The 13,047-nt window shown below is 40.6% G+C and overlaps 1 protein-coding gene across 1 annotated transcript; it reads right to left on the reverse strand.

Annotated features, from left to right (window-relative positions):
• Window positions 1–5,438: 5,438 nt before the first annotated feature.
• On the reverse strand, window positions 5,439–13,047 carry PNRC1 (proline rich nuclear receptor coactivator 1). Its single transcript, XM_058566654.1, has 2 exons — window positions 12,392–13,047; window positions 5,439–10,185 (listed from the first exon to the last, which is right to left on the reverse strand). Exons 1-2 carry the CDS (start codon window positions 12,929–12,931, stop codon window positions 9,742–9,744), a joined length of 984 nt encoding a protein of 327 aa, XP_058422637.1. The 5' UTR covers window positions 12,932–13,047; the 3' UTR covers window positions 5,439–9,741.

Genomic DNA, 13,047 nt, shown 5'->3' on the forward strand with positions numbered 1-13,047 from the left:
AAAAGCATTAACATTCATCATTGTCAGTAAACCTTAACATTTTGGCCTTAAAATGTTAAATGTAGCTAAATTAGAAATACTTATGTTCTAGTTTTGTTTATATTCATCACAATTTTTAATATATATAAGGTCTAACCATTTTTGGTCATTTTTTATACTTTATAATTCCCTACTCATCATATAATCTACTAATGGGGTTTTTTCAAAAATACTACTTAAAAACATGATGGATGAAAAATTTTTATTCTAAAATATCTCATATGAAAAGCACTTTGTACAGAGCTCTCAGCTGCCTGTCACTAGTCAAATATAACTGATACGCTTTAAGAGGTTTTGGTGACCACAATTTGTCCACCGTTTATCTGTTTTGACTAAGATGTTTATATGACTGTCTGTCATGGAAAGTGGAACTACATGACTTAAGGAATAATTTTAAATGCTTTTAGCTTTCACTTAGCTCCACTGGTATTAATTCAACATTTAAAAGCTTTAAAGGATAGGAGCCCACTGTTAAGAACTGCACACTGCCTTGCCCTTCTACTCCCTAGTCCCTTCAGTGCTAATCAGCCCTTGAGCTGTCCCCTTTCTTTTGAGACTCGCATACACATATTTTCTTGCACTCCTTAACGTTCAAGTTACTCCACTTTAGATAATTTCTTTAACTTTCCTCTCAAGTCATGGGCAGTTATTATAAATACCCTTCAGAATCTTTATAGTCTCCACCTACCTCTTTATCCTCCCCTAATTAAAGCTTCTTCAAGCATTAACATTTATGTCAACGTTAACATTAAATGTCAACTCTCACATTTCCCAAATAAGCCAATGCTTAAATACATTATCCTTTCTCTGTTTCAGTTCTTATTTACAATGGCTTTGGTGGTTCAGTCATTGACTAGAGTTGTTCTCTTGTTTTAGAAGTGTTAATAATTGGGGCCAGCCCTGTGGCTTAACGGTTAAGTGCACGAGCTCCACTGCTGGCGGCCCGGGTTCAGATCCCGGGTACGCGCTGATGCACCACTTGCCAGGCTATGCTGTGGCGGCGTCCCATATAAAGTGGAGGAAGATAGGCACAGATGTTAGCCCAGGGCCAGTCTTCCTCAGCAAAAGAAGAGGAGGATTGGCATGGATGTTAGCTTAGGGCTGATCTTCCTCACACACACACACACACACAAAGTGTTAATAACCAACTAACCAGCCCACTTGGAAATGCAAAGAAAAACATTCCGGAGATTCAAAGTTTACAACCTCAAAAGATTTATTTATTTGTGCCATGTGCTTTTAGAATTATTGGCAAATACTCAGCTTATGTATAATGTTGACATGAACTAGTAAAGCAGCCTTAATTTTCCCCAATTCTATTAACATTTTATTATAAAAATCTTTAGTAAGAAAATAATTTTACAGTGAACATTGATATACCCACTACCTAGATTCTACAATTAACAGTAAATTATACTTGCTTTATCACATATATATCCATCTATCCCCCAATTATTTTGAGTTTAACACGTTGTAAAATTTTGAAAACTGGAATGTTCATAAATGGGTTATTCTAATTAGCTAAAGAATGATCAGAAAAACCTTGGTTGAACCTTTCATAAACATAATTCTCTTAGTTTTGAAATTCAGGATCTGGCCTCAAGCATCAGATGATTACAGGAAGTTAAGAAATAGACACAGATGGTTAAGGAGACTGGACTGAATGCATAGTGACTAGGACCCTTGGAAGTCTGATGGAAAAGGGCCATACAGTCTTTGATATTAATCTTTTCATTCTAAAATTTGAGAGCAGTAAATGCCTGATCATTTGAAGAGTAACGCTAATTTTGTTCAACTTTGGAAGGGACCATTGAGAGACCTTATTTTATAGCAAGAAGATCCCCCAAATTGTAGATCTCTCCAAGGTTTGGAGGAAGGAAGGAAGAACCAAAGGTTCTTGGTAGGAAGAACCAAAGCCCTCTATGATTCTGTGTTCCCAAGTGAAGTATACTCATAAAGACCTTCCTGTTTAAAGATCTTAATGTTAGAAGGCAATTTTGAATTCAATTTAAATCAAACATTTGCATGTTGGAAATAATCAAAGATTATTAAAATGTCTGCTACCTACTATCCCCTCTCCAATATTCGAGACTGCCAAGAAGACATTTGTAATTTGTTTTGACAACTAATTGGGTTAATCTCTAATCTTAGAATAAAGGAACTATAATGATTTAGGAGTAGCTAGGTATATATATGACCAGCTTTGGAGGAGTTTGACTAGTATCTATTATCTTTACAATGAGATATAAAATACCACATATTTTTCTGCCATTTTATATATTAGACTAGGAGAAGTTACTTCACTTTCCTGTATTCTTTCTTACACATGCATAAAAGTTGTGTGAATGACTAGAGGAATGAAGTATTTTCATTATTTAAGCTATTGTTATATGTTTAAGATACATGATCTCTTCTAATTAAATGGTGCTTGAGTAAAACATGTAGCCTCCTTTGAGAAATGTGCATGATTTTCCATGACTATCCATGTAGGTTGCTTCTGCCAGTTCTCCCATTTTGTCCCTTTTTACCATTATACTTAATTCAGAGACTAATTAATGCACATAATCTATGATAAGCTATTCCTCTAACAGAAGGAAATTAAATTTATGTGACCAATTCTACGGTAAGGAAACATTACTATAAACTCTGCTCTAGAAAATGAATTCTAAGATCTCAACAATGAACCCTCAGTAAAGGCAACACCTTTTATAAATCTTAAATTGTAATTCAATTTGGGGTATTTATAATACAAGTTTAAGTTTGGTAAATATAATTCCTGGATGTTAGGAACATTACTTACACATTTTAGCATATTTATTTTATTTTATTTTTTTCTTTTTTGTGAGGAAGATCAGCTCTGTGCTAACATCTGCCAATCCTCCTCTTTTTTTTTTTTTTTTAGCTGAGGAAGACTGGCCCTGGGCTAACATCTGTGCCCATCTTCCTCCATTTTATATGGGATGCCACCACAGCATGACTTGCCAAGTGGTGCGTCGGTGCATGCCCGGGATCTGAACCGGCGAACCCCAGGCCGCCGCATCGGAGCATGCGCGCTTAACCGCTTGTGCCACCTGGCCGGCCCCTAGCATATTTATTTTAGACCTCCAAGAGAATCGCAAAGGATATGAAAAGTAACATAATCTGAACACTGTCAGAGATTAATTCAAGATGATCTAATCCAAGACATTTAAAGAAAAACGATTTAGTCCAAGCATAAAATAGATTAGCCCTTTTTTTTCTTTTTTTGTGAGGAAGACCAGCCCTGAGCTAACATTGGATGCCAATCCTCCTCTTTTTGCTGACTGGCCCTGGGCTAACATCCGTGCCCATCTTCCTCTACTTTATATGGGACGCTGCCACAGCATGGCTTGACAAGCGGTGCATCAGTGCGCGCCCGGGGTCCGAACCAGGGAACCCCGGGCTGCCAAGGCGGAGCGCGAGCTCTTAACCGCTGCGCCACCTGGCCAGCCTGGATTAGCCCTAACTCTTAAAACTCCATCTACCCCATACCTTCAGAGAATCCTATCTAAAACTTTCAAGAAAGTTTCAAAGATTAAATTGTCATGTGTTTATAAATAACGTTCTATAAAATGTACTCAAATTTCCTTTCAGATTTAAAAACAAGTAGTTCCTGAAATACACAGGATTTGTGCTTACACAATTCTGCCTCCTACACCATCTCGTCTCACAACACAGACATAGTCTTCCCCCATTTGCAAATTTGTATTTGGGAGTTTTTGAAAGATTTGTGGATTCAGGAGAGAAAGGAATGAAGTACAAAAAACTTGGAGGCGTTAGCTCAGAGATCAGATGCTCAACGAGGCAGGCCTGTGATTTTAAAATGTTTTTAGTTCAGCAGTGTCTTTCAAAAATTTATTTACAGGAAGATGATGAGCCTGTCAGCCTTCCATACCAAAGTATAAGTAAATGTGTTTGATTCTCAACCTGAAACAGGTATCAGTTGCATAGAGGGCATAGGAGGTTGGGGGGCCTTCCACCCTCTAAATAAAGGGTAATCAGCAACTAGGGTCATTAGGAGATGGGAGATGTATAAAAAGAGAAATAGAATTATAAAAGCTCAATTTTACCCCGTTTCAAATCTTGGACTAAGAAAAGAGAAGAAAACTTTATTCCTCCTTTTCACCAACTGGGCCTCTGCTATCAGCATTCAGAACTTAAATTTGAACTATCCGCTAACATAGACTTTTACAGGTAGGTAAAGAACCACCCACCATCTAACACTGAGAGGAAATACATTCTAATTCAACAACTAATTTACTATCATAGATGAAGTTAAGAGTACATAGGAGGCAGAAGGGATGAGGTCAAAAGTACTGGTAAGGGTGTTAAGCCTTATGAGGAAAAAAGGAGAGGATATAGGAAGATAAAATATTTCAGTTCCATTTTCATTTTGTAAATTAGTGCTTCCGTGCACAATTACCAAAGCTGTACTTCTAGGCCTGACCTATCTTCTGTCTACTTGCTGTGTATTCCCACTTGGATACCCTACACACACCTCAGTTCAACATGCAAATCAAAACTATCTTGCTGTGTAATTCCGATTCCCCTTCAGAGTTCCCTAATTGCTCGTTTTATCTTCCTAATTGCCCAATTTAAAAACTCTTCCCTTACCTTCAGTTGCTCAATTCTTAATTCTACCCCAAAACATCTCCCAAGTAAGTCCATGCCTCTGTATTCCTTCTGATAATGTTCTTTAGGCTCTTTTGTCTTTTAAACTACCAAAATAACCTCCTTAAGTGATCTTGTCTCAAGCTTTCCCTTTCCATACTGTTCTTATTTTTACCAGTTTTCTTTTTGAAGCAGGAGTCTCATTCTCTTGCTCATAAATCTTTGATGGTTCTGTCATGCTTAACAGAATAAAGTTGCAACTCTTCAGCATGACATGCAAGGCCCTTCATGTTATTACCCCAATACATCTTTCAATACACCGAATCTTCCTTGCACTTACTTCTCTTGAGCTACTGGACATTCCACATCTTTCCACACTACTGTCTGCTCAGACTTTTACCTCAGACAATTATCCTTTTCTCTGTATGTCAGATACTACTGAATATTTTAAGGCCCAACTCAGTGCTACTTCTAAGTTGTGAGATTCCCAACTAGACAATCCCTGCTCACCAAAATTAGTCACTACCTTCTGGGTGAGAAAATGACTTTAGTTTTTTGTAACTTTTCAGGCATTGGTGGTTCTGGGGAGGGGGAATGCAGCTTGTAGTTCACATTTACCATTTCTTCTCCACTCACCTGTACTGTTAACTTTTAGCTCTGCCCTTTATCCCTGTATTTCCTGAACATACCTTACACATAAGCCCCCAAGCATTAAATGTAGACATGCTGCTCAAAAATGACACAAAAGAACTGAAAAATGTCAAACAAGGTGGGGGTGCAAGTGGTTGAGACAATTTTATTATCCAAAAGACAGGAACTCTATATTAGTTTCATTGATAGAATTTTTATAATCATATGCAGAAATGTGTTATCAAACCTATGCATGAATGAGACATTTTTTGGAATCATAGACTGTCAGATTTGGGAAAGATGTCAGAACTCATCTAAGCTAACTCATTAGTATTAATATTTACAACATACTATTAGAAAAAGCTAAAATTGGTGACTAAAAATTGGGGGAATTTTCAAACCATGATCTTAACTTCTAAAATGTGTTTTCTCAGCTATCTGTGAAGAAGGTATTTGCATCTGTATGAGCTGAAACAGAGACTCACACAAAATGCCAACATCAAATAGAAGTTCCTTTACTTCTTCAAATTCCTTACCTTCCTTTCTAGAACTGATTGCTTAATGTCCCCACTCAAAATTTATGTCCTTGTACTACTTTTTCAAAGCCTCCTTAATCTCAAAACCAGCCCCCCTTTTTTTGTAATTTCAAACCATTTAATAATCGTGGTTCTCTCCCCAGCACTGCTTCTGGAAGAACCAGGAATAGGGCAACCCAAAGCCTCTCCCAGACATCTAAATGCTTTTCTTTAACATGCTGGGGGTGAGGGACAGGGCATCCGAGGAGTCTAGCCTATCCACCACAGCCACAGCTCCTCACAATCCTCACTTCATCCTGTCTTGGGTGGGTGCCAGCTGTGCCCTCTTTTCCAGGTCCAGCCTGGGGCCTCGTGCTGAAGGGCAGAAGCACTGGGATGGGGCCTAGGTCTTGTTCCTTCTCACCACCAGAAGTTGAGTGAGGGCTTTTAAAGACGGCAGGTAAACACAATAGCAAGTACTGTGGGGAGTTTTAGGGAGTTTGAAATCATGTACTAGGCAAAAGAAATACAAGCGGTTTTCCCCAAACATAGCATGACTGGATCCCATTCCGGTCCTACATTTGTATAGCATACTAAATTTATATTAAAATATTGTGAAGGAAAGGAGTGACTACATAGTACTATGCCTAAAAACCTGAATGCTGGTCCTGATAAAATGTAATTTTCTTAAGTGCCCACGTAGTTGATTCCGACTCCTAGGGACCTGTGGACAGCAGAGCTGAACCCTGCCTGCTCTATTTGCACCATCCTCTCACCTTCCGGCGCAATCAGACAATGCTCCACTGCTATTCATCGAGTTTTCATGGCCAGGTTTTTCCGAAGTGGGTGGCCAGGTCCTTCTTCCTAGTCTTAGTCTGGAAGCTCCACTGAAACCTGTCCACCTTGCTGGTATTTGAAATCCCGGTTTCAGCATCACAGAGCCGCCACAGTATGACAACCTACAGAGGGGTGGTGTGGTTCCCTGACAGGGAAGTGAAGCAGTCTGAACCACTAGACCACCAGGGCTGGCTAAAATGTAGATTACTTGCCTAATACATTCTAGTCTTTTAACTTATAAACCACACTAAAATTTGTATTTAAACTTACAAACCACCTTTATGTTTGAAAATAATGGCTCCTGTCAATCTTTTCATAGTGTAATTTGGTCTATTACCTTCTTTTTCCTTTATCTGCCCACAAGGAAGACACTAATAAAATACTTAGCACCAAGATTAATGCAAATAAAAGCAGCTCTTTCTGAGCATCACTCCATCAGTGGTATAAGTTGAATAAACTCGGTATCCAATTGTATAGATTTATCTAAAAGCAACTTCAGTATAAAACACTAACCGCACGTTGATATTTGTTCCATAATGTAGTGCTGCCGCGTGTTAATATTTTCCACTCACATACACTTATAAACCTTTCACCCCTTTGCAATTACCAGCGCCTTAGTTAAAACTTGGGCCTGAAGCTGATGACTGGAAACACGTTTGCTTTGTACACCCACAAAACCAAACAAACATCATTACAAAAACATCAGGAAAAATGTTTCAGAAGACTCCAAAGAGAGAAAAATAAAGGTGGCTGAATAATAATTGGGCTGCACGATGGTCTGAATTCCTATGTTGAAACCTAACCCCAAAGTGATGGTATCGGGAGGCAGAGCCTTTGAGGAAGTGATTGGGACATGAGGGCAAAACCCTCAGGAATGGGATTAGTGCCCTTACAAAAGGAGCCCACGAAAGCTGCCTCACCCCTTGTGCCCTCTAAGGACACAGCAAAAAGACACCACCTATGAACCAAAGTGGTCTCTCACCAGACACCAAATCTGCCAGCGCCTTAGTCTTGCACTTCCCAGCCTCCAGAACTGTGAGAAATAAATGTTTATAAGCTGCCCAGTCTCCAGTATTTTGTTATAGCAGCTCAAAGGGACCAATAAAGGTTGCTAAATAGTATTTTACTATAACACCAAAACAATTCAACTTTTAAATTTGTTAATACCTTTTCACTATATCTGTAAGTCTAATTAAATCAATTTTGTTCACTTTTTAAACTATAAAAACTATTACTACTTGATAATATAATCTATTTCCTTATGTCATTCCTTGAAAAAATTTAACCATTGTCTTTACCAGTGTGTTAACACTTCTCTTAGAAAGTCTAACTTGTACAAGGTTGAAAGCTCACCTATATTTTATTATGGTTTAAGTTTCTCTAAATGCATTTTTTAAAGCCAGCTATATATATACCTATATATAATGAAGTATAGCTTTCTCCACATACATAAGAACAAAGCATGTGTTATAGCCAGTGCCAAAGAAAAACGGTTGGCTGGATGTGGACACGTATGAGTCGCGTATACAAGACAGCACATCTTTAGTAATTCTCAGATTTTGTGGCTAATGCAAGTTAGCATAACCTCCTGACACTCTTCATCAAGTCAACAGTTATGCTAAGTAACGTTGTGCCCAAACCACCAACCACTTTTGTACAGTCAGAAAGTTAAGTGTCTTCCTCCCCTCCTGTGTGAAGCAGATGGTACAAGACGACTTTCCCATTTTTTTTTTTTCTCAGGATGGTAGCACCTTTCTCATCTATTCCATCTTATAGAATCATATACATACCCTCTTAACACCCTTTTCACATATCTAAATATTGCCCAACTACTCAGAAAACTTTCTTCCTTTTTGTTGAGATAAACTTTAGCTTTGTGTAACTAAAAACTATATAAGGAAAATTGTATTTTAGAATTTCTTATTGGAATAGACCTTATATATATATATACACTATTGAATAGAGGAACAAAGTTTGAATTTTAAAGTAAAAATACATAAGCTGCCATGTTCATCTTCAAGGAAGCTTCAGAATCTAGTATCATCTACTATTTTACCACCAATTATGTTTGCTTTGGTTCAAGTACCACCATTCAACATCAATATAAATTTAGTAAAACAAACATTTTCTTTCATTATAAAACATATGGTATGATTAAGTCAAATGGTACTTTATGAAACAGTCCATATATAAAAATATACTCTAAGTTATAAACTAATCAGCTTTACTTTTGACCACAACCATTTCCATTTGTAAGATGGGGAATTCCTCCCCTTAGAGGTAGTAGTGTTAAATTATTGGACCCTCTAAATTTCAGAGGAAGGATGGATGATTAGTATAAAGACATTCAGCCAGTAAAATCGAAAGTTAAAATCCATCTCCTTGTCACACATTCAAACATGAAAAACAGTCACACACAAAGAGTCAAGACTAGTTTAAAAGGGGGGGGGGGCAAATTATTATTATTTAAAAATTTGATTACAACCAATTTTGTTGGCATTAAAATTAGAGGTATTTTAAATCTAATAATGGATATAAACCAAAAGCCAGAAATTAAGTTTGGTAAAAATGGGAACAGGAGTTTTCCAGTAATTACAGATTAGAAGGCAGAAATCAATTTAGAGAAACATAGACAAACCCATGTTTACAATGTTGTGCCACAGATTTAAACTTCAGTAGTGCATTAGTAAACTGTTCACATTTAGATCTTCACCTTGAGATTCAACAGCTGTTTCTTGAAAAAAATCTCAGTACCTTGTGCAAATAAACTGGTCTTCTGTGTGCCTTAGCACACACTTAAAATTTCTGCATTGTATATATACAAAACACCCACCATTTGGGCAGGGCAAAATACATACTTTCATAACAAAACTATAATGTACCTCTCAAGTATGAACAATATACACATAATACATGGTATACAGTATTTACAAAATATAAAATATAATACAAGCTGTTTGTAATTTTTTAAACTCCTCTTTTGCACCTGTATATTGCAACAAGGCAAATTTCCACTTTTATACCAATTTTCTTTTCGAGAGTCCAGGGATTCTGGAAAACTATGTTTTACACACATACTGAAATCGGAGATCTAAGTTTGAACTTTTAGGAGAGTTTTTAAATGTACTGCCATCAACTCCCTATTTTGGTTGGAATTTTCAATAGTGCTTCCCATCCAGTGACTAGGAGGCTTTGGAAGAACACTAGGAGAAGGTGGATCACTAAACTTTGCCCCAGCATAATTTTCTTTTTGGCTCACTTCAGTTAGAAATGCTGATTTCTTCAAATGCATATTTTTAATGTTCTCAGTATTTTTAAAAGGCTTTTTTTCCTGCTTCTGAATTATATCAGACGAAACAGAATCCTGCCAAAAGTTATTTTCATTTCTTTTTGCAGAGGTGATCTTGGTTAGTGGTAAGTTATATTTGCTTTTCTGTCTGTTTATCTTTGGTTGTTCACACAAGTGTATACCATGAACAAGCTGGCCGTGGGGAATGGCAATTTTCTCCGATTTTCCCATCTTTGATTTTAAAACCTACAAAGACAAGGAACATAAAAGTGAATACAGTCTCATGATAAAAATCAGTCATGAACCTCACACCACATATCTAATATACTTTCTTTTAAAATGTTCATTGTCTTGATTACAAACGTATGTGCTTGTTGCACTTATCACTGGATGTCTGAATATGCACACATCTAATTTTGTTTACCACTAAAAATATAATCACCACTGTTTGCAATATGCAATGCATGAGCCAGTTCTAAAATGTGAAAGGAAAAAACCCAAAGTAACCCCAAGTCCACCTTTCTATACCTGTAAGAGTAACGAGCTATCTTCCAAATACCTATGCCAACCTCCACACACTGACAAAGGTCAGTGTTTTTACAATAAGATGGTGCCAAGAGAAATTTTCAGATGCTTTCATTTTGGTTGGTTGAGTCTGGTTAAAAACAAAAACTATGTTAACAGATATACTATTTACCTCTTAGACAGGTACTTTTAAAATTATTTCAGAATAAAGAAAAGTTTTATTAGCAGGAACTCGATTTTCAGTGAGGAAGTGTTTTGATCATGGTTCCTAAGTATACACAGAAAAATTATCTCGCAGCTTCTAAAAACTCTTCAGAAATTTATAAACTAAAATAAAAATCTAAATACTAAAATACTTATCACTCTTGAACATCTTTTCCAGTTATACATACTTATAAGAAATACGTAGTCAGAAAAAAATGCTTCCTGCCTGCCCCCTGCTTTCTAGTTTAACAACTGCTTCAAGAACTTTGCTGCACTAATTCTAATAACTTTCCTAACTCAAGTGATCCTTATAGGAGGCCATGACCGGATGGAAAGTGTAAGGTAACCCATCAGATCACAGCCCTTCCAACACCTGCAACATGGTATGGAAAGCAGGACCCAAACCAGAAAGCCGCAGCACTAGAACCCTTCCACGTCATTAAGGGTAACTGCCAACAGAGAGCTCCCTGGTTTTAATACCGTTCTAGAAAAGAAAGGAACTTACTTATTGACCAGGAGACAAGAAGTAAAAAAGCTCCCTTTTAGCTTATCATTAATATTTCAGAGGAGCTATGAATTATAAAACTTAAAAGGAATCTAAGATAATTTAAGGAATCACGGCGGACATTTTTCCCAGGGGCACAGCTAAATAAGCTGCAAATATCTCAGTCCAATATTCTTTCAACAAATGGCAGTAACTTATTTTCACTTCATTATTATGAAAGCCTTTGAAATTAAGTCAATGAAATGTTTTATTTTGATATAGAGGTTACTTTAATTTCAAATCATTTTAGCGATTTAATCTCGTTTCAGTTTTAGTCGATTTTATCCTAGTCCAACAGCACGGCAATTGGGCAGCACAACGTCACTTCAAATGATAACATTTCTTTCCGAAAACTTCACTTTTCTGGACACAAGTAATAAAACCACCTTCCATTAAGAAAGTCCGGGAGAGCATACAGTGGGAATTGTTAAAACAATAAATTCCGTTCATCTGATGGACTAGCACACAAAATTGACGGCTCCAAAAAGTCCAGAACGCCGCCGCCGCTCCCGCCAACTCTGCAAGTGAAAAGTTCAGCTAAGCGGGGCGCCCGGCGACGGGCAGAGCCCCAGGAGGACCCCGCCCACACGGGGCACCTCACATCTCAGCGGAGCGCGAGCCAAACGGAACCGAGCCGCCGCGGCCCACTCCAAGCCCCGCACGAAGGCGGTGAGGGACCGCGTACGCGCGGCGCCGACCACTCTCCCAGCGCCCTACCGTCAGGGAGCCGGGCGCGGGCCCCCACCCCTTCCCCTCCCGCCCCCACCCGGCCTCGCCTTCTTCAGGAACGCCGGAGCACTCCGCACGTAGCGCGCTGACGTCAGCCTCCCGCGGGCCCCTGCCCTCCCCCACCCCACCGCGCGCCCGGAACGCCGAAACCCCCTGGAACTCCGCCAGCTTTCTAAATCCGGGCTGTTGCTGGGGCGCAGCCGCTCCTCTCATTGGCTGCTTCCCAGGAGCCAATGAGCGGCGCCAGCGCATGCCTCCCCCTCCCCCTCCCTTCCCCAGCAAGAACAGAGCGGGCGTCACGGAAACTTCCCTCCCGAGTAAACAGCCGCCCCTCACCCCGGCCCCCCTTCCCGACCCGCTCCGGGCTGGGCCCCAAACCTCAGCGTCCGGCGGCGGCCGTCTAAGGGCCGGAACTCCCCAACGGTCCCAGGTCCCCCTCGAGGCCCTTACCTCTCTTCTGAAACAGGGTTGGCCGGGCGCCGCGGGCGGCAGCGGGCCGGGGAAAGCACTCGCTTCCTCAGTGGGGTTTGCGGTCTCCGGATCCGGGGTCGAGGCGGCGGCCTGGTCCGGGACCTCCTGCGCTCCGCTCTGGCCCGTCGCGGGGCTCCGCCCGCCCTCCAGGCTCGGCCGATGCTGCTGGTACTGGTGGAAGCGGCTGGGCAGCTGCCCCGCCGGGCTGGCCCGCACCTTCTTCTTGCGCCGCTTCTTTGGCGCTGCCCGAGGGGCGCCCCCCGCCGTGGCGAGGCTGCAGTTGGGCAGCGGTGCTGGGGCGCGAGGCTGAGGGGTCAGACAGGGACCGTCTCCCCCTAGGAAGTGAGGGAGAAAAAGGGTGGGGGGCAATGCCCGGGGGTCCGGGATCCGGGATACAGGCGGCGGAGCCGTGGTCACCATCGGGAGGGCCCCGAAGTAACCGCGGGCGGAAAAGCCCAGGGGCGCAAGGCGACCGCCCAGGACAAGCGGCTCCCGCTGCGGGACGGAGACGACGGTCATAGCGCTAGGAGGAAAGTGGCTCGGCAGGAAGAGGAGGAGGAAGTGAAGCCAGAGCACAGGGCGGCGGCGGCTGCTGCTGCTAAGAGAACCCGAGACGAGCGCAAACCATGGTTCGG

The sequence above is a fragment of the Diceros bicornis genome, chromosome 23, assembly GCF_020826845.1.
Source record: "Diceros bicornis minor isolate mBicDic1 chromosome 23, mDicBic1.mat.cur, whole genome shotgun sequence".
In the NCBI taxonomy this organism is placed as follows: Eukaryota; Metazoa; Chordata; class Mammalia; order Perissodactyla; family Rhinocerotidae; genus Diceros; species Diceros bicornis.